The 26,910-nt window shown below is 44.1% G+C and overlaps 2 protein-coding genes across 11 annotated transcripts in view; both read left to right on the top strand.

Moving 5' to 3' along the window:
* KIF1B (kinesin family member 1B) overlaps nucleotides 1–13,312 on the top strand; it is a 96,485-nt gene extending 83,173 nt beyond the window's left edge. For all 10 annotated transcript variants that reach the window (XM_080380906.1, XM_080380911.1, XM_080380909.1 and 7 more), the window contains 11 exons: nucleotides 1,336–1,450; nucleotides 2,016–2,149; nucleotides 2,669–2,730; nucleotides 3,431–3,576; nucleotides 3,949–4,188; nucleotides 4,586–4,657; nucleotides 5,268–5,389; nucleotides 6,202–6,351; nucleotides 6,848–7,040; nucleotides 7,642–7,760; nucleotides 8,570–13,312. In XM_080380906.1, the coding sequence (XP_080237032.1) occupies nucleotides 1,336–1,450; nucleotides 2,016–2,149; nucleotides 2,669–2,730; nucleotides 3,431–3,576; nucleotides 3,949–4,188; nucleotides 4,586–4,657; nucleotides 5,268–5,389; nucleotides 6,202–6,351; nucleotides 6,848–7,040; nucleotides 7,642–7,760; nucleotides 8,570–8,612 (1,396 nt within the window). In that variant the 3' untranslated portion in view covers nucleotides 8,613–13,312. The remainder of the gene's footprint in view (nucleotides 1–1,335; nucleotides 1,451–2,015; nucleotides 2,150–2,668; nucleotides 2,731–3,430; nucleotides 3,577–3,948; nucleotides 4,189–4,585; nucleotides 4,658–5,267; nucleotides 5,390–6,201; nucleotides 6,352–6,847; nucleotides 7,041–7,641; nucleotides 7,761–8,569) is intronic.
* Nucleotides 13,313–14,394: 1,082 nt separating this feature from the next.
* PGD (phosphogluconate dehydrogenase) lies at nucleotides 14,395–26,322 on the top strand. The gene is made up of 13 exons (XM_080380932.1): nucleotides 14,395–14,535; nucleotides 14,994–15,069; nucleotides 15,510–15,689; nucleotides 15,823–15,888; nucleotides 17,023–17,141; nucleotides 18,486–18,555; nucleotides 18,907–19,041; nucleotides 19,789–19,978; nucleotides 22,598–22,728; nucleotides 23,229–23,362; nucleotides 23,717–23,816; nucleotides 25,350–25,472; nucleotides 26,034–26,322. Exons 1-13 carry the CDS (start codon nucleotides 14,528–14,530, stop codon nucleotides 26,151–26,153), a joined length of 1,452 nt encoding a protein of 483 aa, XP_080237058.1. The 5' UTR covers nucleotides 14,395–14,527; the 3' UTR covers nucleotides 26,154–26,322.
* The last annotated feature ends 588 nt before the right edge of the window (nucleotides 26,323–26,910 follow it).

The following is a 26,910-nucleotide window of genomic DNA, read 5'->3' as shown; positions in this document are numbered from 1 at the left end:
TACTCTCAAATTATACTACTTGACTGCACAGTTCATGGTGTCTCAATGTATTAGCTCAGAATTGTGCAACTGGTATCAGGAGAAGGGGTTTCTTGGGAACTCTGTTTGGGATCTTGGTTTCTGATATGTCTGCTCTTGGGCTGTTTGTGATGTTTTTTTGGTTGGTTTTCGTTATTGTTATTTCTTTCTTTCACCCCCACCCTGCTTTTTGTCGTTTGTCTTTGGTTTCATTTTCCATTTTTCTGAGTTGGCCTTGGGCATTAGTGCAGAAGCTCTTTGGAGATATAACATTATAAAAAAATAATACACATGACACACTTTCTTGCTTTTAGTACCACATCATTTGGACTCGAAATAGGATGGAAAACCTCAGTGGCAAGGGGATTTGGGAGGGAAATTTTATAGAGGTGATGAAGAAATGGTATCATCTTTTTGTTATCAGTGTAGAAAAGTGTGCTGTATTCCTGACTAAGGGTATAGGACTTCTTTCCAGAGGAGCCTACGTGAAATCGGTCTTCGCCTGTGAGAAAGGAGAGAGGTCATTTCCCTAAGCTGCTGTTACAAGAGGGGAAAGTGTCATGGTGACTCAAGGGTCTAATGATTTAGCTGTCCTGTGTATGATGCTGTCTCTCACTTTTTTAGTTGTTTTTTTTTTTAGTTAACAGATGAACTTTCCTGATTGCGGGGGTAGAGCTGTGGGAGCTTCAGCTCCTTTCGTTCCATGTACCAAACTGAAGAAATTTCTTACAAAAGTTTGTGTTAGATCTGCAAGTTTTTACTTGAAGCTAGTAGGGGCATAGAAGGAAATCTTTGTCGCTTGAATATAGGACTTAAATTACAATGATTGATAGGTAGGGTTGCTATCAGAAGCTGCTGGATTTGTAAGACTCAGTGTTAGAGGGATCTGTTTTGTTGCTATACATTAGTCCTAAAACATGGTGTAGAATGAGCAGTGGTTATAGAAAAGAACCTTGCCATGCACTCTGGAGGTCCAACTGGGCTGAATTGCACCTGGAGCAATAGAAAGGAATTCTACTGTTTAGAAACACTGTTCTGTAGTGCTGACTTCCCTGTAGTGTTATGACAGCTTTTGTTCTGTTCTGTATTTACTTTTGACTGTTACATGAGTCTTTTTTCATAACAGGCAATGTTCTCTTATGCCATGGTATTTGAGGTAGAAGTAAGTGATCTTGGGAAAGAAAAGAAGGTCTTTGCTTTTGCTTTTTATTTGTTATCTAAGCTGCTGAGAGTTGTAGTAGATGGTGTCAAGAAAAAGATGCTTTACACTGAGGGATAAGAGGGATGCAGAGGAGCTCTTACTGTATTTTTTTTCAGGACTTTCTATCGGTTTGAAGCAGTTTGGGATAGCTCCTTGCATAACTCCCTTCTCCTCAATCGAGTGACACCGTATGGAGAGAAGATATATATGACCCTTTCTGCTTACCTGGAGGTTAGAGACCTGTGCCTTTCTTTTTGCTTGTGGACTCGAGTATAACTTGAGTTATTTTGAGACAGCAGACAGTATGTAGCCAAGATATTTACTGGACTAAATGATTTTGAATCCTGAAGCCAGTGAAAGTCTTTATTAATTTTCTGAGAACAGGGTGGAAAAATTAATTCACAGTTAGCATCTTGATGTCAAGGTATTACTGCCTTGTACCAAATGTGAAGCGAAACTGGTGATCTCCTTTTCTGTGCCTCGTTTTGTCTATTTTTGTATCTGAAAATCCACTGAAATCAGTGAACGTTGCTGTGTAAGTCCTGCTTATCATACAAATGCTGGCCTAGCTCTTGGCTTTGCGTGCAAGTCACTGTTCTTTTGTACAGTACAATTCACCCATAAGATGCACTGAGAAATTTGACAGTTCTCTTTCACAGAAACACATGTGAAAAACCTCCACCAAAGACCCAAATAAGAATAAATTTCAAAAAGCTGTCCCCCCACAAGAGGGAAGCAGTATAACTTGGTATAGTTGTCTGCAGCCAGTCATTCATTATTGGTTTTTTTCTCTTAGCTTGACCACTGCATCCAGCCTGCTGTTATAACAAAAGATGTTTGTATGGTCTTTTACTCAAGAGATGCCAAGATCTCCCCACCGCGATCACTACGCAATCTCTTTGGCAGTGGCTACTCCAAATCTCCAGATTCGTAAGTTCCAGTTTTGGTATTGAAGTTTTATGTCGGCATATACTTTTTCTCTTAGAGGGCATGGGGAGAATGTAGCTTAGTTTTCTTTATTTCTTCCTTGAAAGTCTACCTACAGTTCTCCAGTCTGGTTTTGAGCATTCTTTGTTGCATTTATTTCAGTAAAACTCTGGTGGCTTTTCTCTTTACTGATCCTTTTTCCGGCCTTCTGACTGAACGTTTGGGAAGAGAGATCCATTGTTCAAACTTGCACATAGTCAACCCTGATCTCGACCTGGAATTTACTGCAGCAGCTGCTCTCAGAATCTGATGAGGGGGGTGAGGGGGAACATGGGGGAAAAGCCATTTTTAGAGATCTTGCAGTCTCTCCTGGTTATTTTCTGTCAAGATTAGAATTCAGATGTAGTTCTAACTAAGAACTATACTTGAACTTCTAATTTGGGGACCGGTTTACTAAAGCTAATGCACACAATTTTTGAAGATAATAGGTTTTTCTTTTTCCCTCTGGTTTCTTGTGAACAGCAATCGAGTGACTGGGATCTATGAACTAAGTTTATGCAAAATGGCAGACACAGGAAGTCCAGGTAAGCAGTGACTGGGTGTTCAAGTGATAAATATGAAACATTGCAGAAAATTTCGTAGGTGGAAGAGAGTGATTCTGTGGATGTTCTGTCCTGGTGGGAAGAGTTTCCTGTGTTTCATGGGAACAGTGGCACATTGCTATTGCTTAAAAAACTTAGGCAAGCTTTTACTTTCAACTTGGGTCTGTGTTTACCACTGGTGAACCAAGGATTCACTGAAAACTTTGTTTTCTGACATACCAGGAAACTAGACCTTCATCATAGACTTAGGTTGCATAATACATGGCCTATGACTAACACAGCTGAGACTTGGTTTTGCAGCAATGCAGTTTTCTCTTGGTCTTTTGAAGATACTGCTGCTATCTGATGCAAACTTGGTAACTTGGAAGGAATGTAGATTGTGTGGTATCAGTGTATTTTTCCTCTAAGAACTAGCAATTGAAGTTCCTGTATTGAATTAGACTGAACAGGAGTTTGCATTATATCCTGGTCAATGGAAAGTATCTGAATCAAGTAAGAAAGCTGGACTAAATCACATCTTTGGAATGTGTGATTTCTGTCAATGAAATCATTGCCTTGTGTATTTCCAGCCAAACAGAAGGGTTGGTACTTCACAGCTTGCTAATTGTTAAGTGTTTCTTAGTGCTAAGCCCCTGGCTGTATTTTTAACACATCTTATGTTGGTTTTCTTTTAACTGCTTAGGAATGCAGAGGAGGAGGAGGAAAGTCCTGGATACATCTGTGGCATATGTGAGAGGAGAAGAGAACCTGGCAGGTTGGAGGCCCAGGGGTGACAGCCTCATTCTCGAGCATCAGTGGGAATTGGAGAAACTGGAGCTGCTGCATGAGGTGAGCAAAGAAATCGGGGAAGTGAAAGAAAAAGTGTAACTGTACCTTTGAATTTGCCTTTAGTCTACCCCCTGTGAGACCTTCTGAGCTGAATGAGTTCCCGGATTGGAGTTTGTTCTCAAAGTCGAGATATAATTAAATTCTCCAACAGAGAAGATAAGGTAGCAGGTGTGTGGCTGGCTGCTGCATAGAACCTTCAGCTCAGAATCTCAGTGTGTTCAACAAAGGCAGATTCTACTTCTTGTGCCATTGCAAACTCACTTACCTGGGGAAAATGCGCAGTGTATGAATCTTAAAGAATGTGTAAGAATTCAGTGCCTGTAAAACAGGCAACATCCTGGAGCAGATGATACTCATTTCTTTTCTTGCTAGGTGGAAAAAACCCGACATTTCCTTCTGCTTCGTGAAAAGCTTGGTGACAGCATCCCCAAATCCCTGAGTGACTCACTGTCTCCCAGTCTGAGCAGTGGAACCCTCAGTACCTCCACCAGCATTTCCTCCCAGATCTCGACTACAACGTTCGAGAGTGCTGTGACACCCAGTGAGAGCAGTGGCTATGACTCGGCAGATATAGAGAGCCTGGTGGACCGGGAGAAAGAGCTGGCCACCAAGGTATAACATGGGAAAAGCATCACGGGCCTAAACTGAGGTGCCAAAAACGATTAAAGATTCGTGATGAGCTTTTCAGATAGCATGGCGACTATCCAGTGTTGCATGAGTTTCATTTTAATATGCTTTATAGTGAAATAATCCATTCTCACTAGCCCGTGCTGGTGGCTGGGTTTGTGCTATGGCTGTACCTCATTCCCCTTCATTAGTAATTCTGTAAATGAAGCTTTGGAAGTGATTATTCCCTTCTGGGATTTTTCACAGCAGCTTAGAATTTGTTTGTTCTTTCCTGAGCTGCTCAATATGTCTTGACAAATTGCCTCATGCGTTCAAATTTCCCTGACAATCTAAATGTAAAATTTTTCTCTGTGTTGTTTTTTCGTTTGTCCGTGTCCCTCAGTGTCTGCAGCTTCTTACTCATACTTTCAATCGGGAATTTAACCAGGTGTACAACAGCATCAGTGATTGTAAGGTAAATATTTCATACAATATATTACGCTATATTTGTAGTACAACAGCAGTGTATTTGTGGTCTGTGGAATCTGTTGATAGTATGAAGAGACAAAACACTTCCTATTAATTTGTTATTTTCAGTCTGTTGGAGGCATTTGGCTAGTCAGCATCAGGTTCTGAAGACTGGTGCAGGAATTAGAAATGGTGTGAACTTGGACTGTAGCATAGCTTCTAGTTCATTAGCAGACTGGAAGTGCTCCCGCCTTCTGTGTACACTTTCCCTGTGTAAAAGGGTAAACTGGCTCTTTTAGAAATTCTGACTGTAGGCACAGGAGTCACCAAGTTGCAACTGTTGCAACTCAATACTCTATTGAGGAAGTCAGGATGTGAACAACCAGAAGCGTAGGACGTTAACAACAAGCGGTGTCTATAGAAGTGCCCTTGTATTTTCACCCCCAGGTGGGTTTATGATGATTATGTCCCAAAATTTGGAGCAGAGAAATGGCTGATAGGAACACTGATAGGAATTATCTGAGCCTCCCGCAGGCTGAATGCTGTGTGCTGCCCGGGACGGGACACCAGCTGCAGAAGAACCGCCTTTGTGACACCTTGCCTGTTTGTCCTTGTAGCTGTCAGATATTTCCCCCATTGGGCGCGACCCGTCTGTGTCGAGTTTCAGCAGCGCTACCCTCACACCCTCATCTACCTGCCCTTCTCTTGTGGATTCAAGATGCAATTCAGTTGATCAGAAGTAAGTAATAGGGTGTTAATAGAAAAACGTTACTTCTCAGTGCTTCACAATCTCTTTCCTGTATTTCCTGATTGCATATTTTTCTCCCCCTTTATTCCCTTTCCCTACTTTCAGATATTTCTCTGTATGCCTTCCCTGCCTTATTCTCTACAAATACTCGGTACAATTATTTTCCCCCATTTTGTTCTTTTGAAGTGTTGTGTATTTTTTCGCTTTTTGCTGAAAGCAGTCAGATGCTTGTCGTTCCAGTGACCAGTGCATCGTCAGTGTGTAGAGTCCACAAGGTTTTTTCAGTTCTGTTAAGAAACATTATCTACTAATAACAACCCAAAATAAATCAGTTTGGCCAGTAATCCCTGTTTATTGTTCTCATCTGTATCTCTAGAAAATATTTTTGATGACATTTGGAAAAACTACTTAATGAAAGATAATGTAACTTGTACCTTCTCAGTTTGACATCCCTGAGAGGAGGCGTGCCAATGTAGTAGTACATTTTATGTCAAACCATAGTAAGATGTATTTCTGTGTCGTAACAGTGTTTGGCAAGAGAAACAAGGGACAAGTAGTGGGGAAACAACCTACTAGCAGTTACAAGTTTTGTTCCATAGATTTCAAGGGAAATGCTATTCAATAGCGTACAGAAGCATCCCAGTGTCATACAAAACAACCTAGACTGGAGGATGAAACCTGTGGGACAGGCAAGGCTGTAAATGCACTTTCAAGTCCATTGTCCCATTCAGTTGGTTTGTTGTGACTTACTTTTCTTTCTCCCTGTTGTTTGTTTGTTTGTTTGTTTGTTTTCTTTTTCTAAGGACACCAGAAGCAAATTCTCGTGCCTCTAGTCCCTGTCATGAGGTGGAACAGTTCCAGCTAATTCCTGCGGTAGAAACTTCCTGTCTTGCCAGAGCTGGAAAGAATGAATTTCTCAACCTTGTTCCCGATATTGAGGAAATCAGACCAGGGTAAGTTTTCTACTGTTGTGCGATCCTGGCTTCCTGAGAGCTGTCACAGGGACTGCCTGGCACTTGTAGTTTCTTTGCCTCGTTTGAGGAAGGTAAATGAAACGGGTGATTGCAGAAATGCAGAGTCCTGTGTAATGGAGGCAGGACTGATGGAGGTCATGTTGGCATTTGATCTCTGCAGCACTCATTCCCCACATCCACTTAATGAACAGGATTTCCATTGACCTAAACATACCTGTTACCATCAAAACTGTTGCTGAAGTTCACTGTCGTAGACATCTTTGTGGGTCCTTTTCATCAGACTTTTGCGTTGTTCTTGAAGACAAAATTCAGCTTGCTTGTGGGAGAACTTTTTCATAATACTGTTACGCACAAAACACGCTATGGACCAAGAATCTTACGCAGTGTTTTGCAGCTAATACGGATACTTGGGTGCCTTATTTAGGGGACAGTGTATTCCTGTTTATTTGTGGGTTTGTTTTGGTTTGTTTTCCAGCTCTGTGGTCTCAAAGAAAGGATACCTCCATTTCAAGGAGCCACTTTCCAGCTCCTGGGCCAAGCACTTTGTGGTGGTTCGCCGTCCCTATGTTTTTATTTACAACAGTGACAAAGATCCTGTAGAAAGAGGACTCATAAACTTATCCACAGCTCAGGTGGAATACAGCGAGGATCAACAGGCAATGGTAAAGGTCAGTCTGAGATCTGTTGTTTATTTACCCACAGAACAGGATCACTGCAGGTAGTAGTGCACCCATACCATCCTGTGCATCATCTCTGGTCAGAGATGTCTTTGTCTTGGAGGATGGCTGGCATCTGATGGCTCCGCCCACAAAGTCGCCAGTTTGTTCAGGGTTTCTTATGTTTTGGATGCAGCTGTACAAGAGACTGAGACTGCTGTGACGCTGCATGTTTGCTTTAGTGAGCATGTGTGGGTACCACCACCCTGTGTGTTTGGTTTTTGCAGTTTCCTTTTTGTGTGGTGTTTTGGGGTTGTGTGTTTTGGTTTTTTTACACAAACAACAAACCCAACACACACAAACATCCTGCAAGGAATCAGGTTAAATTTACTGGTTAAAGTCCACACTTGTGAGTTAAAACTGTATTTTGTAAAAGATGTCCCTTTTGACCGTCTAATGTAATCCTGGAAATGAGCAGTGGAGCTTAAATGAAAGACCTTAGGTCTGGTGGTTTTTAGGAATGTGACGCAGCAAATTCTTCCTCACGGAGGGAGTGTGCATCAGCGTCTGTGCTTGGAGGCTTCAGCATTTTAAATTGTCCTTCATGTTCCAGACACCCAACACGTTTGGTGTATGCACAAAGCATCGTGGGGTCCTGCTGCAGGCCATCAACGACAAAGACATGAATGACTGGTTATATGCCTTCAATCCACTTCTTGCTGGCACAATACGGTGAGAGACAGATCATGGGTGGGCAATGTGCAAAAGCATAAAGATAGTGCGATAGTTTGTCACAGAATTTAATCTTGTTCGAAGAATTTGACAAGACAGGTGAAATGAAGGGAGGGACAAGGGCGCACAACAAGAAAAAAGAGAAAATTGAACAAGCCCCATATTTCAGGGCATGCAGTGCCTGTTGCACTGGCTTGTGACGTTCTTAACAAACGTATCCAGTTTGAACATGTGTGGTATGCTTCATGTAGCACTACCTTTTGGAGGCTGCAAAATGGTTTTCTTGTATTGCTGTTTTACAAATTTATAAAGCTTCTTGCTACCTCTGTGCAGACGGGTCTGGACTGCCTTTTCATTGTGTTGATGGTGAGCTGGAGTAGAAGTTCTCATTTCCTTCCCTTCTTCAAACTTCTCTAGAAGCCTTCCCTTTAGCACGGGTCACAGACATCCCCTACTTGCTATCTTACTACTCTACTACTTTCTTCTACTCTGTCTTACTATGCTACGGTAGCTCTTCCTTTCAATAAAAAAAATAATAAATTAAAAGCTAAGCTATTACTATAGAGCATCAAATAATATTGTCACAATGCAGTCCTTAAAAGATCCCATCTTCCTTTAAAGGAGCACAGCAGGAGAGTGAGAAGTCTTTCTCATTTCAGCCCTTGATACATTTTACTTTCTAAACATATGGAGTAAACTAGGGCTATATGAAAGGATTTTAAAAAAAAAAAAGTGGACAAACTGTGGGGAGGGAAGAAAAATAAACTTCCTGAATTCAGCAAATATTTTTCTACTTCTCTCTTGCACAGGTCAAAACTGGCTCGAAGACGCACGGGCCAGCTGAAGTACTGAGTCCATGTAATGTTCTCATCTGTTCTCCTCACTCACCTTCTGATAGACTAAGTGTTACCTCTCATTTTCTCTTTGTGATTCTTGACAGTTTCTCTTGTATGTAATCCTGTGGCTTAACATCCCCTACCTTCCCAACTCCTTCAGCACATTTTCTAGGCATTCTAACCCTACCTTGTTTCTTTTCACTTGTACTGAGAATCGTACTAGTAGCATGTGGCCAGACAAAAAGAAAGAAAAAAAAAAATCAAAAAACCCCCGAGTGATTATGCACGACTCTAAAAAGAAGAAAAAAAAAAAGTGTGGTTTTTTTTTTTTTTCTTATAACAATTGTTTTCCCATTTCAACTGACCTTTTGGTGTCTGTCCCACTGTCCATTGTTGTCTGTCTAGACTGCTGCAGGTTTTTCATTCGATTTGTGACTTGGCAGTAGTCGTTGGTTCCCTCAGGGCAAAGTTCTAATGCCAGGGAAAGATAAATTCTCCTATGTAGACATTACCCAGACAGGAACTGCAATAGCTCCTCAGGCTTTCTGGATCCAGCCTCTAATTTAAATTCTGTGGAAAGCTGATATTGGACAAATCTATCTGGGCAGACTGAGTTTTGGACTTGGTGCAAGTTTTTGAGTTTGCAGGGTCCAACAGGCTAAGGCATGAGCTGGAAAAAGGTAGGGACCAAACTGAGAACGGCTGTCTGGAATAATCTGTCTTAAAACTCTTGCTGTGGGGTTGCGGGTGCACAGTGCTTGGCTTTAACTCTTTCCCGAAGCACTGACACTCCCTGCTCCACCTCTGAACTGAGCTGGGGAGACGGAACTCGTGCTGATGTGAGGAAACATAAACTACATGGCTGAAATGTTAGGTACAGTCCCTGAAGTTCTAGATACTCAGCCTTGTGTTTGGCAGATGGAGAGTGTCATTACAGGGAAACAGAAGTGTGGCCGTTCCCCAGAGCTCCTTCAGATCAGCGCAGGAGGGCAGTGTCTCCTCATTCCGCTTTTAGTCCTGACCCCCAGCTCCTATGGGCGCAATTCTCACCTCTAGTGGAAGAGACTGACAGCTGTCATCGGTACGTCAGGATAGGCTGCTCTACCTTCGTGTGTCCACCCCCGCTCTGCAGCACGCCGGTGACACCCCATCTGTTGGTGGGGAAAGCATCCTCTGTCTGCAGAACACTCCCCAGGCCTTGCACTTGCAGTGTTCTCCAGGGAACAGCAGGACGTTTTCACTTCTTCTGGAATAACTTTTGAATGTTTCTTGATTTCTCTGCTACAATTTTCATCAGCTAAAACCCCCCAGTTAGTTTTAAGTTCAGAATTAATCCTTCCTGGAGGACGTATCAAGTGGACTCTGGTCCTGGTTGGTGGGGTGGAATAGTTGGCGGCTTGGAGATGAGCTGGGTGGTGTTGGTTCTTGACCTCCGGTGTAGTTCTCCTTGTGGCTGAAGTTTTGGTCCTTGCCCTGCGAAGGGAAAGCAGGATGAATTTTTGTTCTGAGCAGTGAGCTCCTCTCCCTTGGTTAGGTTCAGGGAGGTTGGGGAGGGGGTGGTGGTTCTTTTTTCTTTGGCTGTGCTTCGGGCTGCTGTGCTACGGTTTGTTGCCTTGCCTTGGGCACCGAGAGGGCTGGCTGTGGGCCTGGGGAGCACGTGGGGGTGTTAGCCTGCGTTCCGCCTCAAGGGAGGGGTACAAGGGCTTCGCTCCGCTGTGACGGTCCCACATCTGGGCAAACTCCAGCTCAAGAGAGTCAGTTTGATTTGGCTCCATCAGCAGGTCACGTCACACATTGGAAATTCTGTGGCCAAAAGTGCGCGTGGGACTGGCATCAGCTGAGCAGTTTTTTAGCTTTATGGGGTTTTTGTTCTCCAAAGTGCAATGCATAATGAGGCCTCCTAAAAGCACAGTTGGTGAAGGAGCAGGGAGATGGAGTCTGACACTTGCTAGGACATACCTTTATATATTTTGCAATAGTACTGAAGCTAAAGCACGTGCTCATGCGATCTCCTGTGGTCCTCTGGCTTATTTCAGAACTGGAATCCAAAGTGAGGGAGCATCCTGGGGACCCGGGAGCGTAATGGCGATGTTCTTTTGGTGGTTTTTTTTTTTCTTCTTTCTGGTTTTGTCGTGTTTAATTGTGTGTGACTTAATACAGTGATGTTGTTCCTTTTGTTATGCAATGGATGATAATGCACTTCCAGTGTGCGGATAAGTAAGACTGCTAGTGCTGCAGGAGGGCTCCTCAAGCTGGAGTTAAGCTGATCTCAAGAATTACCTATTTCAAGCACTAAGTTGTTGCTGCCATCACCATTGTTTGTAATGAAAGTGGAACCAGTTTGAGGAGACGTAGCAATTTAGGTGGAGGCATTTTGTAACACACTGAGAGCATTTTAATTTTTATCTTTTTCTTTTTTTAACTAGAAGAAAACTAGTTTGCTAAGTCTTTGCTTTGGATAAGCCAGAAAATTGACTAAGGGGATATAGGCATTGCATAAAAACATGATTAAGGGATCTTCCTTTAAAAGTAGGAAGAGACAGATGCTTATTTTATTCAGAGCTGGAAGTGTTACAGCTGTGTTGCGTAAATGTTGCTCTTCTATCTAAAGACTCCGAGCAGCTTCTGATGATTTGGTGTCTAGGTGGATAACAGATCGTCAGAAGAGCAAAATCCTGTTTTCAAGCATCGGTATCTCTTAAAGCTGCGTAATCTGTGACAAAACAGGTTGCTGTAGTGTGGAGTTCAAATGGGCATATTACTGTTTGCAGGTCTGACACAAGGGCACACAGTTACAGTTTTTCACCAATTACTGAAGCCTACTTTGAGACATCAGTTTCCCTGCTTAAAACTGGACTGAAATAAATTCAAGGTTTCTTTAAAAGGATAACAAAGTGGATTTCCATTCACTGTAAAGCTTTTTTTTGATCTAGCCCAACATGTTAGAAATCTCTTTTTAGCAACAGAAAGCAAGCAGGGGAAAATGTGATAAGCTGCCTCCTCTTGACATTGAAAAACCCGCTCCTGGTTACTCGCTGCGTGTGTGTGCAGTCCTGGAGTCAGACAGCTCTGGGGACTCAGCGGCTGGAGACGAGGCACGGTGCTGTGGGCCTGCCAGCCCGCCGAGCACAAGCACTGGTAGTAAATTTGACAGGCATTCCTTGGAGAGAGTCAGTGCAAAGCTGTGCCATAGCTTGGGTTTTTATGTTCCTCACTGAAAGGAAGGAGCAAATGATCTTTTTTGTCCGTTGAAAATTATGTTGTTGGTCTTGGAGGTTCCTGGATATTTTAAAACTAAACTAAACTTCCTATACTGTATTTTAGAAATGCACTTTAAGTACCTTTTTAAAGAAGATTCCTGTATTCTGGGATGCAGAAGGGAAGGGAATGTTATTTCCAGACTGAGAAAGGGTGGGGTTTGTTTTTTTTTTTTTTGGTCGGTCCTTATTATATTATAGTCCTTATTACTGATTAGCAAAAAGGTATTTCAAAGCAAAGACTTTACTTTTTGCTGCTTGTTATCTAATTTACAGGGATTTATTTTTATGTAATGTATTGTATATTTATACATCTGTAATTAATTGCACATTAGATAAGAGGATTAGCTTTGGTATAACACCCATTGGTACTATACAGTCAACTAATACTGCCTATGCATACGCATCTTCCTGGTACTCTCGCGCAGCCTTAGTTTGTGTTAGTTTATACCGTGGTGGGTGTTTTTGTTGGAGATGCAGCTGTTACCCTGCTGCTGGAGGAAGGATAACAGTGCTGCTCTGGAACGGTTGGCGGAATGTACGTTAAGTGGGTCTCTGACATGTATGCATTGCATCTCTCCATTGTAGTTGTTAACCCCAATGTGTGGTCTGAACTGTACTGTATGTAGCAGGAATGTATTAATTTTGTGCTTCCTTGTTTAAAAAACATCAGCTGTTCAAGAACAGGATTGACTTTTTTGTTCAGAAGGCCATTTATGCGTTCTAAGTATTTGAAATCAAAACTAGTCCAACACTAACCAGATGGTTGTGTCCAATGTTATTTGGAACAGTTTTTAAATTGCCGGGCTCAGCTGTGTGTTCAGAAAACCGAGGGTACGGAGCTCCCAGGTCTTCGGTTCTTCATGTTGCCATGTTAATGGCCTGATCCTGAGCAGCACCCAGTACCTCTGGCTCGCCTTGAAACCAGGGACTAGAGGCAGAGGGAGTCTCAAAAGATCAGCACTTCCCAGGATCAGTTCTTAATTTTCCACTCCGCTTGTTCTTACTTCACGTGTAGTTGATTAAGGTTCTTGAATTGGGACGTTAGACATGCTGTTGCACTGAAATACATACTTTTTTAATTGCGGTCCCCATCTCCCTGTTCAATCTGTCTGTACACTAAGTATACAAGGTATATGCTGTATAAGTGGCCTTCTTGAACAAATCTCTTTGCAAACTGACTTCATCCCAGCAAAGGAGCGTATCAGCAACACTGTACATTAATTTCAGGTTTTCGTTTTCTTATTTTATTTTGTAAATATATCCGATATTTGGAGCTTGAGTATACAAAATGTAAATATAGTTCATGTATTTGTACTAATTCTGATCCATTTGCTGTATAGCCTTAGGTGTGCAATGCAGGTATCTAACTGTGTATGGTAACCTTGCACCACTGAATTGTTAGTGAACGAGGTGAAACAATAAAGGTACAACCCAACCAGTGCATTAGCAGATACAACATGTACTCCTTTTATTATGATTTAATTACTAGGACCTTATAATGATCACTTGTTTTCAAAAGCTTACTCTTTTGTGAAATTTGCCTCAGCTGTTCTTGGGCAGAAGGGCCTCTCATCTTCCTCTTCCTCTCCTTCCTCACCCTTTTCCCTTTATGTTACACAGCATTTCAAAGTAGTTTCTGGGTGCTTTCAAAAGATTCTTTTGATGGAAAGATAAAATAAGGTTGTCGTAGAGCTGCCCGTACACACTGGCTTATCTTGGTGTGGCTGCTAAAAATGAGAGGAAGTGTGTGAAATCAAACCACGCATGTAACGGTGGAGTGTGAGGCACCAGCTCAGTGGAGAAGGATGTGCCAGGGAGTCCCTGCGCCTCCTCCCCGTCTGCAGACGGTGCTTTGTAGTGTTACCAGTCACCGTGGGGAAGCCGGTCGGGGCCTTCCCAAAGCATCCCCGTCCCGCGGGCGGGGGCCGCTGCGTGTGTCCGACACGGCTCCTGGCCCCGGAGCGCTGCGTCATGGCAGACTTTGTCAGGCTGCTGGCGAGAACTGGCCCGGGGGAAGCGGCCGCGGGTGCCCTGCTGGCTTCTGGCTGCTGTCGCCGGTCCCCGACAGTTTTCCGGTCGCACCTGGGTAACGACTGCCCCGGGTGGCCCCTGCCCCCCGGCTGCCGCTGCCGCGAGGCGCTGCCCGGCTGCGGTCACCTTCCTGCAGCCCCTGCCCCACGCCCCGGGGCTCGGCGGCCGCGTGCTCCCAGCGTGCCCTGAGCGGGGACAACGCGCCCAGGCGTTGGCCTGTCGCGATGGTGGACCCGACTGTCGCGGAGCGGCGGCATGAAGCGAGCCAGCTTCTCTGGAGCCTCATTTAGTCTCGACGCTGACGCGAGCTTCCTAAGTTTTCCTCCGGCCGCATTCTAGGATGCCCCGAAGACGGACGGGGGACTGGCGCCCCCGGGCCGTGTCCACAGCTGGCCTGGCGGCGCCGACCCGCTGACCGAGGCAGGCCGGAGGAAGGGGCCGCTGCCGGCCGCCGTTCTCCGGGCTCGCGCCGAGCGCGGCCCCTTTAAGGGGGCGGGGCGCTCCCGCCATCGGCCCATGGGCGGGGGGCGGAGCCTGCCGGAACAGCCAATGGGCGCGCCCCGGCCGCGCCGCTGAGGGGCTATCCGGCGCGCGCCGCAGGCCGAGCTCCGCCGCCGCCAGCGCCGCCGCCAGCGCCGCCATGGCCCAGTGAGCGCCGGGGGCGGGCGGGGGGCGCGGGGCCCAGCTTCGATGCGCGGGCGGCCCGCGGTGGGGGTGCAGCGCGGGGGAGGCGCGGCGGTCGGGCCCAGCAGCGGGGAGTTCGCCCTGCCCGGCACCCGCGGCGGGGCGCGGCGCGGCCCTTGCACGGCAGCCCTCGGCGGCACGTCCCGGTGCCGGGCAGCCCGCGCCGCGGCGGTGGGGCCGTGGCTGAGCTGGGTCCACCAGGGACGCGCTGGCGGCGCCCGGGCCGGGTATCGTGCGCACTCGCCTCCCGGTGCCGGGCGGCTGGGCCAGCTGCCGCCGAGCCGGGGCGCGGCTGTGCGTGCGGGGCCGCCCGGGGGCGCGGGCAGCCGGCGGAGCGCCCTGCCCAGCCCCGCGGAGGGGTGGGCTGCCCCGGCACGGAGCCGCCGCAGCCGCTCACCGGTCGCCTCTCTCCCGCCTTGCAGGGCTGACATCGCTCTGATTGGACTGGCCGTGATGGGCCAGAACCTGATCCTGAACATGAACGACCATGGCTTCGTGGTAAGGGCAGGACGGTGTTCAGGAGCCATTAGCGCCTGGGGCTGGAGCCGAGCGCTTTACGGGGTTTGGGGGTTTCCTTTCCCTTGTGACGGTCTAATGAGTATCGGTCTAACGGGTATCGCTTCTCCTTTCAGTCACAACCGAGGCTGCCCCTTGTCCCGCTCCCAGAGCAGCCCCCGCGGTGCGTGCCGTGCTCAGCCGGCCGCCTGGCCTGTTAGTTACGTAGGGTTTTTCCCTGAAGTTTGCTTAGGGCTTGGCCACGACCCGCAGGTTCCCAAGGCACGTGCAGGGACATGCTGCAGGTTCATCCCAGCTTCGTGTCTTCAGGGAAGGTGGAAGTGGGAGAGCACGTAGCGTTGAACCTTACTTAATTTCTACTCCAAGCTAAAGTAACTGCTCTGTCGGCAGCTTTTGTTAACGTGGTTTTTTTGCTCCCCCAGGTTTGTGCTTTTAACAGGACGGTTTCCAAAGTGGATGACTTTCTGGCCAGTGAAGCCAAGGGAACCAAAGTGATTGGTGCTCACAGCCTGGAAGAGATGGTCTCCCAGTTAAAGAAGCCCCGTCGCATTATCTTGCTGGTGAAGGCTGGCAGTGCAGTGGATGACTTCATCAATAAATTGGTGAGGCAAATATTCTATCTGTGATTCCTTTTGTCTTTTTGGAGAAGTTTTGTCTAGAGGATCTCAATTATTCGTCACTAATGAGGTTTGGAATGCATGGATAAAACCAAACTGCCAGTTTATTTTTTTGCAGGTGCCGTTGTTGGAGACTGGAGACATCATAATTGATGGTGGGAATTCAGAGTACAGAGATACCACGGTAAGTCTGTTTTCTGCCTGAAGTGGATGAATGAAATACACATGATTCTGTCTCCTCTGATCATCAGAATAGTCAACTGATAAGATGCCATCTCCCCCCTGCTTGGGGAAGGATCTCTACAAAACCAGATCATACAGCCTATTAAAATGCAATTGTTACAGTAGTTAAGGACTATTATGTAAGTATATTTTTATAGAAGTTGCTCGAATCATCAAAGAATATTTTTATTGAGATCTTTTAAAGAGTGATGGTCTTTAGACAATTTCCTGTTACAATCTTAAGGTGCTTTCAGGGAGATTTGAAAATCTGAAGATATTTGTAGAGTTGTTGTTTTATCTCAATCCTACATGACCACAGGAAAATCCTGTAAGACAGAACTGCTGGTTTGGCTGTCTCAGTAATGAGAACGGCAGAGTAATTATCTGTTTAAAAAAAAAAACAACAAAAACAAACCCACAACAAAAAAAGCTTGCAATAGGGCTGACCTATAGAAGTTAAAGGAGTTCCGTTAGCATATCTGGGATGGTTCTGTGAAAATACTGCATTCAGATTGGTACTTCTGAATCTTAGAAGGGGTGCCGATATTAGTCTTTCTGCTTTGGCATCCTGATTTTGAATGAGTGAGTTGGCCATGCCAGAGTAAAAAACAGGTATTAAAAAAGGATTAATACTTGGGGAGCTTGCAGCTTCCCTTAAGGATCTCGGCCTGTGCTTCTCTCCCACTCAGAGGGAATTAGTTGCTCTTACAGTTGTTCATGCTTGCACCTTCACTCTGCAATGAACTCAGCAACTCCACCTCGGGCCTAATCTGCCTCCCCCACATCTTTGCACACAGCATGTATCACCTGATACTTAATTCCGAGCCTTTTCCAGCCTCAGTGCTGCTCTTTTCTATTCAGTGCTTCCAAGGACTTTGTTTTCTCAGCATGTGTGTTTTGCAAGGACCCATGTCAAAGCAACTGCATGTTTCCTAATGTTCACTTTGGTGCATGTACAAACTTCCTCTAAGGTTGTCTCTTCTAGCATGTCCAGAGCAGCACTGAAACCTAATTTTAGCTCTAAATTTCTAACCTTTGTTGGTAGGGCTCTGGCATTAAAAGAAATTAAATAATGCTGCTCTGCTTTTTGTTCCAGAGACGTTGTAAGGAGCTACGGGAAAAGGGCATCTTATTTGTTGGAAGTGGTGTTAGTGGTGGAGAGGAGGGTGCCAGATACGGTCCTTCACTCATGCCAGGAGGAGCTAAAGAAGCCTGGTAAGCATGAGCTAGAATATTCTTCGATACGATCTGTAACAAGCATCTTCTATTCATGTTGAGAGCCGAAGGAGGGGAGGAGGAGGACGTGGGTGTGGAGAGAATAAGATATGTTGCCATTTCACTTCCTCAAGGCTCAAGATTTCTCAACCTAGCTGGGGTCACAGGGCAGTGCTGAGCTTCCATAGCAGGCAAAACAAAGGCATGTTTTTCTTCCAGAAATTCACAGGTGAAAGTAGGACCTGCACAGATCTGAAGGGAGAAATGTGTGCCAGGGGAGAAAGGAAGTTTGCTTAAATTTTAAACAAGTACTGTTTATTGATTATGATTTTTCTTTTGAGGCCCTGTGCACTTGGAAAGCTGTTAACCATGAAACAGGCAGCAGCAAATATCCCTGCAGTGATAGACACCATAAAAAGAGCCCTCAGTATGTGTTTGTACTGGCTATTCAATACATGATTTTTTTTCAAGTTTCTGCCATGCCGCTGTGCTCTTCTGCACTCATGTTACTGTAAAGGACTGTATATCAATGTTCATATTAAACTTCCTCCCTGTGAACATCCGCCTGGTCAAATTTGACAGCGCAAAGCCAGAAACAACATCACAGTAATCTGCTGTCTGATAATTTTTTTGCTGTAAGCAGCTCAGTAAAGACAGCTTCTATTTGCCACCCTTACCTGAACTTTGTCCCCCGCCCTCTTCACAGCACCTGCGGCCCGTGTGCCACCCATGCTCCTTTCCCAGTGCTGCTCCAAACTCGACATTCTGTAACGCTGTCCTGTTGGCTAAGCAATTCAGTACGCTTGAGGAGCCTGGCAATGACAAAAGCTCCTGCTTCCTGCAGTAATGCAGATAACTGTATCCTCACTTGCATTCGTGGAGTTTCTTTCCTCCTTCCCTCTATTCCTCCAGATCACCCTGGATTTTTCTTGCGGCTATAGAACAGAATGGGATTTTGTTCCAATTCCACCACTAATCCTTTAATGAGTATGAGCCTGTATCATAACCTGCCTCTCTATTTCCCCGTTTCTAAAATAGATAATAAAATAGAGAAATTTGGGTTCCTTTAGGTATATTAAGCTTGTTGCACAGTGCTGCAAGCGTGACATGGGTTGTCCTCATTTCTTGCAAACAGTGTCTTGTTCTGGGAAGAGCATACATTTTATTTGACATCGCTGTGTGGTAGGTTATCAACCTACCAGCGTTCCCTCACACCGAACTGCTTTTTGGCAGGTTACAGAAGGATGCATCATACTGGTGGATTTTTTTTGTTGTTTTTTCTTTTTTTCGTGTGGTGTTTGTGACCTCTGCCTATCTGCTGAGGCATGTTATTTCTCCCCACAGGCCCCACATCAAGACCATATTTCAAAGCATTGCTGCTAAAGTGGGATCTGGGGAACCTTGTTGTGACTGGGTAAATATTAATCTGATACTGACCTTAACTTGTGGTTAGATCCAGGCTAAGATAGTTTGGTTGCTGAAACTCATGCACGTTTGTCCTTAATAAGGCCAGCGACAGTGAGTTGATTTTCTGTCTGGCTGCATTCACTTCAAACTGCCATCTCTGGTAACTTAGCCCATACAACAGAGGGGAAAAGCTCTTTGGCTGGATCATGTGCTGGGGGAGCTAAATGGATCTGTGACCCACAGTGTTTTCAGCTAGTAATGGGGTTTTTTTAGGCAGGAGGAAGCTATAGGCAGGTATTAAACACTGGAAGTGGTGACAGTGCTGTTGCCAATGCCATTTTTTGATACTTCCTGACAGGTAGGAGATGAAGGTGCTGGACACTTTGTGAAGATGGTGCACAATGGGATTGAATATGGAGACATGCAGCTGATCTGTGAGGCCTATCACCTGATGAAAGATGTGGTGGGCATGGAGCATGAGGAGATGTCAAAGGTGATCTGTCATTTTTGGTGTCTTGCCTTCCTGAGCCAAGTGGCTGTGTCTGCCATTGAAGGAGGCAGCTGGGCTGTTTGTACATCATGAGGTTGAAGGTAAAGCTGCTTGTACGTCATGAAGTTAAATTTTCTGATGTGCCTTCTGCCAAGGGCAGAGCACGATATTCCTGAGCTTTAAATGAGGCGGGGAGCAGCAAGCGTGTACACCTGAATGTTGTCTAAAATCTCCCATTCTATGGCTGGTTTCTCCCCAGGGAACAGCTTCTTGTAGAGAGAAGTGAATGATCTTGCCTGAAAAAAGCTAGTAAAACATTGAGTGTTATAATCAAGCTGGCAAATCTTGCAAAGGTCCTTGTTGAAGCAAGTCAATAAGTATGATGTGTCTTGAAATGGCAGTTCTGTTTCCAGCCTTCAGTGCCTGTGATGATAGGCAGCAGGATGGGCTATGCCTCTGCCTTCCTGGTTGGAGATGGGTGCTCTCGGCTCCGACTCTGAGCTGTGCTCCTTCCAGTGCAGGGCTCCTGCACAATGGCCTTCCAGCAGCGCTGAAATCGTTGGTAGATGTGACAGGGGGTGCCAATAACCAGTAACTGAGATAGTATGACCCCCTTTGTGTATGTATATATATATGTATGTATATGTACACATACATCAGTAAATCAGTTGAGATACATAGTAAATCAGTGTGTGTACATATATGTGTGTGTGTGTATATATATATGCATGCTTTTTTCTCCTTTTCCAGGTATTTCAGGAATGGAATAAAACAGAGTTAGACTCTTTCCTGATCGAAATCACAGCCAATATCCTCAAATTCAAAGACAGCGATGGAAAATACCTCCTCCCAAAGATCAAGGACAGCGCGGGACAAAAAGGCACAGGAAAGTGGACAGCCATTTCCGCCCTGGAATATGGTGTCCCTGTCACGCTCATAGGTAACTGGTTCTTTGATCTGGCCTCGTCTTTCCTGCTGGCATGTACCACATCACAGTAAGGAGCACGGTAACGGATAATCTCAGAAATGAGCCCACACTAGGGCTTGGCTCGAAGAGGCTTTTCTAGGTGTAGCCATTGCAGTCTTTCTGCCCATGAGAGCCGTTACTGTTTTTCTTGCTGGGCTTGGTTTTTACCTTGTTTCTCAAATGTTGGCAGTACTGCTATCATGCCTTCGTCCGTGGTATCTTCGTAGTGCTGGTGATGACTCGGTGACAGGTGAATGTAAGTGCAGTGCTAGAAGTGTCACGCTAGATTGATGAAATTAATGTCAGCTCCTCTCAGTAATACTCCACCTTATCTGCTACTCCAAATCACATCATAGTCTTAGAAATATTAAAAAAAAAAAAAAAAAAAAAGAAAAAAGTTGGGGCAGGACACTCTGAAAACCTTGTTGCTTGACCATTGCTCGATAAGTACTTAGACTTCTCTGAAGGCATAAGAATTATTTTTCAGGTATCTAAGTCTTCAATTTCGGTGTTTTGTTATAACTTGGCTAGCCCCAGCATTGGTGTGACTAAACAGAAACATGAGGGTTGGACTGTATTATGGGTTGAGGAGCACAGACAGATTTTTTTTTTTTGAGGCTAGCAGCAGACCACCACCCTAGGATGATGGTTGCTGTTTTTCTAATACAACAGTTAATTGTGGTGTTTCTTCATGCACTCCGGACTACTGCTGGCTTTTGTTTTGTGGCTAATAAGGCTGCTGACCCAAAACCAAACTAAGGTGATGGACATGTATTTTTTAATTGCTTTGAATTGTATCCCTAACGTGTGAGAATTTACCTGCTCACCTACAGACCTAACAGTCTGGCTGCTTACCCTTTTATCTAGCCTGGCTTTTGAATGGAAGTGTGACATAGGAGTTGTAATACATCTGCAGCGCATTTAGAGTGCTCTCTTACCACAGGTCCAATGTAGACTTTCCCACCGAGTAAGTAAGGTGACTCAACAGGTTCTTTGCTCTCAAATTGGCTTTAATTTTCATGCTTTCTCTACCTCTATTTCCTTTGCCTTGGCCGGTCGAGTCGTGTTGTAATAGAAGATAAGAAAAACTGTATTCAGTAGGGTGAAAGAGAGCAACTGCAGTGACAGCTATCAGAGAAATATAGCTGCATTTCAACAATGTATTTTTACAAAACAGGTTTTGTAAATGTTTTTAATGTTCTACTACAGCTATAGTCTTTCAGTTCTAGGCTTGAGAGAGTATTTCTCGCTTGTGCTGTTAATATTCTCCCTTTTGGGGTTCTTGCAAAGATTAAGGGTGGAGGAAACCCTCCCTAATTAGGCCTCTGCAGTGCCAGGGGAGTGGTGTTAGGTAATGATGTGTTAATAAGGAAGTATGTGCAATAGCCCTTGTGCAAACTTGGCTGTTCATAGGGCAGTTGCTGTGCGTGTGGTTTTACTGCAGAAGCATGACTTGCAGACTTCTGCTTGTAAAAGCAAGTCATGCTGCTCCTGCTTTTTCCTCATCCCCCCCCCCCCCCCCGTCTTCCCCGGTGCAGAAGGAAGTTTTTGCAGAAATGGAGAGGAGGCAGTTCTGATTTTGATAACAATCTATTAATCGTACTGCAGGGAAGATTCAGGATCTTGTGAAAACATTACTCATTCATCTTGGTTTTGGTTAGTTTGTTTTGAGGGGTGTGGGGTTTTTTTTGGTAATTCATGACTCACTTAAAAGGTGGAAGAAAAGTTCAGTATGAAGACTATAATAAACTTGATAACTTACCTTCCATCAGACCCTGGAAACTGTTTTGTTTGAGTGTGGCGTTGATTTGGTTTTGTTTTTTTTTTACCATTAACAATACTGTCTTCAATTGCAAGTAAGTACAGCTTAAACCACCGTGATTAGGAATTGACTGAGCCAGATCAAGGGATTTCTCTTCAGGAGCTACTTGGCTAACTCCCTAGCCCTGGCAAATGACATTTAGTAACCTGCTCAGTGATGTTATAAAACTTCATTATGGGCTTCTGAATACCAGTGTTACAGGCCTACCAGATTTGTAAAACTTATTTCCTCTTATAAGTTAACCTGCTGAATTTATTCTTGATTTTAATTACTCTTATTTTGCATGTGTGTATTTCAAAGCACGTTTAGTTAATGTCACTTGGCATTTATGCAGCAGCTTTTTATCTTCAAAACATGATACAGTACTGAGTGAAGTCTTCAACCTTGCCTGTCCCTAGACTGTCATGCAGCGCTGTCTGTCTTTTTGTAGATCAGAGGAGATTTTAAAGTAAATTCTTAAAACTAAGGGCCGTTGAAGTTTCCCAAAGATAAACTTTCATGTGGATGACTTGTGGCTTGTTTTCTTCATTGTTTAAAAGCTGTATTAGTCAATATTTACCCACTGGTTATGCTGACAGGCAGTTTGGTCCCTCAGTAATGCTGTTAAAATAATTCATTTGCACACCTCTCTTCCTGTGTGACTCTGTTTCGCTATGTATGTGGTTCATCATTCAGTGATGTGCTCATTGAGTGCTTGAGGACAAGTATCTCGGGCCTTTACAGTGATGCTGAACTTTCTAATTATCTCCCCTTTCCTGCCATACTTAAAGGTGAAGCTGTGTTTGCACGGTGCCTGTCTTCCCTCAAGGATGAGAGAGTACAGGCCAGTAAGCTGCTGGATGGGCCTAAAATGACCCAATTCAGTGGGAACAAGAAGGCCTTTCTGGAGGACATACGCAAGGTGAGTCACTCTGCTTGCCAGGGTGCTCTATTCAAGCTGTGTATGAAAGCAGGTTTTGGATGGTGAAACCCTGGCGAAGAGCTTCTGTGTTTACACTTCATGACAAGTGGTTCAGCTGTCCCATTGTGCATTGTCTAGTGATGTCCACGAGCATAGTGCGACCAGTTCCTTTCCTGACCAAAGAATAGTCCTGAAGGAATTCAAGTCAAAGGCACAGTGGGCAGCGACAACTAGCTGGGGTGCAGGAGGTCAGAATTCATGCAGAGGAACTTACTTTTTCGCTCCTCAACACTCTGTAGTGGGGGTAATAGCTCTTGAACTCTCTCTGTTGAGACCAAACTTTCAAAAAATTAGAAAGGATATTTTGGTTCTCAAATAGCAGAGATGTGCCTACTGTATTCATCCCTGGTGAGATGTGGACTAAACAGAGCATGCAGACTGTGAAGTTTCTCATTCAGCTTTGTAGGACTTCAATGGGAATGTGAATTTGTTTTTTCTAGGCCCTGTATGCTTCCAAGATTATCTCATATGCTCAAGGCTTCATGCTGCTGAGACAAGCAGCCAAAGAATTTGGCTGGACACTGAATTATGGTGGCATTGCACTGATGTGGAGGGGAGGCTGCATCATCAGAAGGTAATTAAGATAATGAGGTAACTTAGGTGCAGAGGGGAGAAAAGCAGGCAATTTAGTTTATGCAGTTCTAGACTGACAAGTCTAGAGTCTCTCTTGGAAAATTTATGGAGTCAATCTGCTGGTAAGATACTGAGATGCTGTTTCTGTAGACAGCACTAAAGGTCACCAGATGAAGCCAATTTTCTGGTGGCTTAGCTACTGCAGATTTTCTTTGGTCTTTGTTTTGTTTGCATTTTTCTCAATGTTTGGAATGTGAGTCTGGCTGAATCAAATTTTGGCACTGTAAGTTTTTTGTTCTGGGCCTTTGTTGGAAGCTTTGAAATTTTATTCCTGGTTTACATGTGTTCTGCCTAGTGTGTTCCTGGGAAAAATCAAAGATGCTTTTGATCGAAACCCTGAGCTCCAGAATTTGCTGTTGGATGATTTCTTTAAGACAGCTGTTGAAAACTGCCAGGTGAGTTTCCAAGGAAGGGAGAACATAAAAGCAGTAGTTTACAGTCTGGACTTACTCAGCTGCTTTCTTAGGAGTTACCTTTACAGGTCTATTTAGACTGAAAAATGAAAAGGCAGAGAACACCCTTGAAACTGATTTATACAGCATCCTTAATCCAAAAGATTTCTAAACAATCCTTAAGCTCTTTGGGATTGTGTATGTGTATCTGTACGCATATAACGTATGGGTGCAGGAATTCATCATCTATGGCTTCAAGGTACCCTTCTTTAGTAGAACATATCGGGTTTTTTCCTATCCTGATCCTGTAAGACTGCATAGTTGGAGTTGGCTGAAATTGAACAAGAAAGTTACTGTGATGAGGCAGGCTATGCTGAGGTCCAAACTAGAATTCTGCCAGACACCAGGGTTAGCATCCTGTTCTTGAAAAAATGCCTCTTGCCTCCGTTTCATCAGCAAGTTGGAGAACGGTAGTTCTAAATGAAGGGAAAAAAGGGGGTTGCAGCACTGAAGCGCTGCCTTATAAATCAGCATCCAGATACATCAAGTGATGAACTGAGATCTCATGTAATGTTGCGAGGTATATTTGTACTGTTGACCTAAAGATAATACAAACAAACACAGAGTGCTTGTTGTGTCGTGGTTCTTCTCTCCGATGCTAGCCAAGCTACTGTTAGGAGGTTTCCATTTTAGTATTACGGAAGAGCCTTAGGCAGAGATCTAGCCATTCAGAAGAATTGTGACATGAGGAAAAAATGTCTATAGCCTCTGTGAACGTTCTCATCACTGCCCTGCATCTTGTGCCTACTGTGCATTTGGACTTAAGCTGTACAGAGTGCAAAGCTCTGTTCTATTACCACTGTTTGCAGGAGCACCAAAATAAGTGTTCCAGACCTGCTGTTTGTTTGACCTAGGTCTGTTCAAACAGTATCCTGATTTTTGGATGGAGTTGACAGGCAGAACTAAAATCACATTATCTGACCAACAAAGAAGTAGTTTCATCATTATTAATTCTTTTAACTGAAGCTGAGTATTCCATGCAGGTTACTAAATCAGATGTACAGTTGAAATGAGGATTACCCACATGCCTTTGAAGTGTTGTGCTGACCTGTTACGCCCTTTGGCGAGCTTTGTACTGTGCTTGATTAGGGGTCCTAAAAGTGCCTCAGTGTTTCCTCAGCATGTTCCCCACTGTGTTCATGGTTTTGGGATGCACTGATTATGTTTATATGAAAGAATAGCATCCTTGCTCGAGGCTGTGGTTTGACTGCACGTGAAGTATATGTTTGCGCGCTTAATGTCCTGTTTGTTAACTCTATCTTACTTGCCATTTTTTTGGATCAACCTCATTTATGTAAAATCAGGAATCTACTGCTGCATTTGCTCAGACTTGGTCAATAGATTTCATATAACGTGAAATAGCACGTCCTGTTAAGACTAGAATAGTTCATATGCCTGCCCATACCTCTGAGCAAGCACTGATTAGTTTCTTTCTTTCTTCTCTGTGTTCCCCCCACTCCCTTTCCTTTCCTCCAGGACTCTTGGCGACATGTGATCAGTACTGGAATACAGATTGGTATCCCTATGCCCTGCTTCACTACAGCACTTTCTTTTTATGATGGATACAGGCATGAAATATTACCAGCTAACCTGCTTCAGGTAGGTGCCTGAAATAGTGTAGCCAGTCTTCTGCCTACTGAAATACCATCATGTTGTTACTTAAATACTGGTCTAAAGGCCCTAATGGCAATATGTCCTAATCACTCCAACACTGTAAAGATAAAGGCATAGACTGCCTAACATAATTCTATTAAACCTGAAACTCACAGCAATAAAATACTATGAGATACCTGGATAAAGAACATCAGAGATATGGGTATGACAGTGTTACTACTCCATCTGTAAACCAAGGGTAAGATATCTTTGAATCAAAACAGTTTATAAAGAAGTAGGTATCTTTGAACCTTTGGATGTATACTTGTTTTTGAGATTACTACCTAGCAGAAATAATATACTTGCCTTTCTATAATTACTAGATATTAGTAAGTGTTTAATTGCAGTGGTTTTGCTAATAATGAGAAAATAAGTTTGAATGTTATAATATCGGAGTCGGATCTTACTTCTAGAATTCCTATAGTCAAGTATCAGTAGGTGCAACTTTTAGTACTCGTATGACTGTGATATTCATGTGTCTATTTTGTGTGTCTGTTTTTATTCTAGGCTCAGCGTGATTACTTCGGTGCACATACATATGAATTATTATCAAAGCCAGGTGTATTTATCCATACTAACTGGACAGGCCATGGAGGAAATGTGTCCTCTTCTGCCTACAATGTCTAATGGAAATATTTCCTCTTGAAGCCAAGATACTGTAGATCTCAGATATTCCTCCTAGAATACCACTTTTTACTGTACTGTGCTAGAACTTGTGTTTGGACACTTTTGTAATAACTTGTGGGTATACTTCTATATATTATAAGAAAGCTAAATAAATTTGCTTATGAACGCATTGAAGTGTTTTCTTTCCACTGCTGTTGGGCAAAACCGGCTAAAATGTCTTTGTGCAGTATTTAATAGAATACATTTTATAATGATAATATTTTTATTGTATTATAGTGCATAAACTTATAGGGATCAAGATAGAGATGACTGCGTTTCAGTAGCTAAAATGGAGAATGGAGATGGCACAGTAACACTGCCCAAGATTCCAGGGAGGTAAGGGCCTTTTTTTTTGTTTCTGCTATTCATAACAGGCAGTAGCTTGGTGCTTAAAGATTAATTCCTGGGTGTTGACCTGCAGTCTTTCACGCTGTGAGCTCTGTTTGTTTACTGTGAAAGTGTGAAGGGTGGGATGGATCATGGAGAAGAAACTTGAATGCAGCTTAGAGGGTGTCAAGATGGATATTCCTGTCACCAAGCTGTTCTTCCTCTAAGTGGTGTTTGTAGTTTTAAGCTCTGGCAGAAACTGTTGGCTTAGCTGTGCACGTGCACTATTTTCCCCAGATCTCCCTGCTTCTTTGCCTCTTCTTTCCGTGGGGCAATTAAAAATACCTGCATTAGCATGCAAAGTTGGCCCTGTTTGAGATCCTCTTCCTGC

The sequence above is a fragment of the Falco punctatus genome (assembly GCF_963210335.1).
Source record: "Falco punctatus genome assembly, chromosome: 3".
Classification (NCBI taxonomy): Eukaryota; Metazoa; Chordata; class Aves; order Falconiformes; family Falconidae; genus Falco; species Falco punctatus.
The sequence above is the reverse complement of the archived record's forward strand: the minus strand, read 5'-3'. Positions and strand labels throughout refer to the sequence as shown.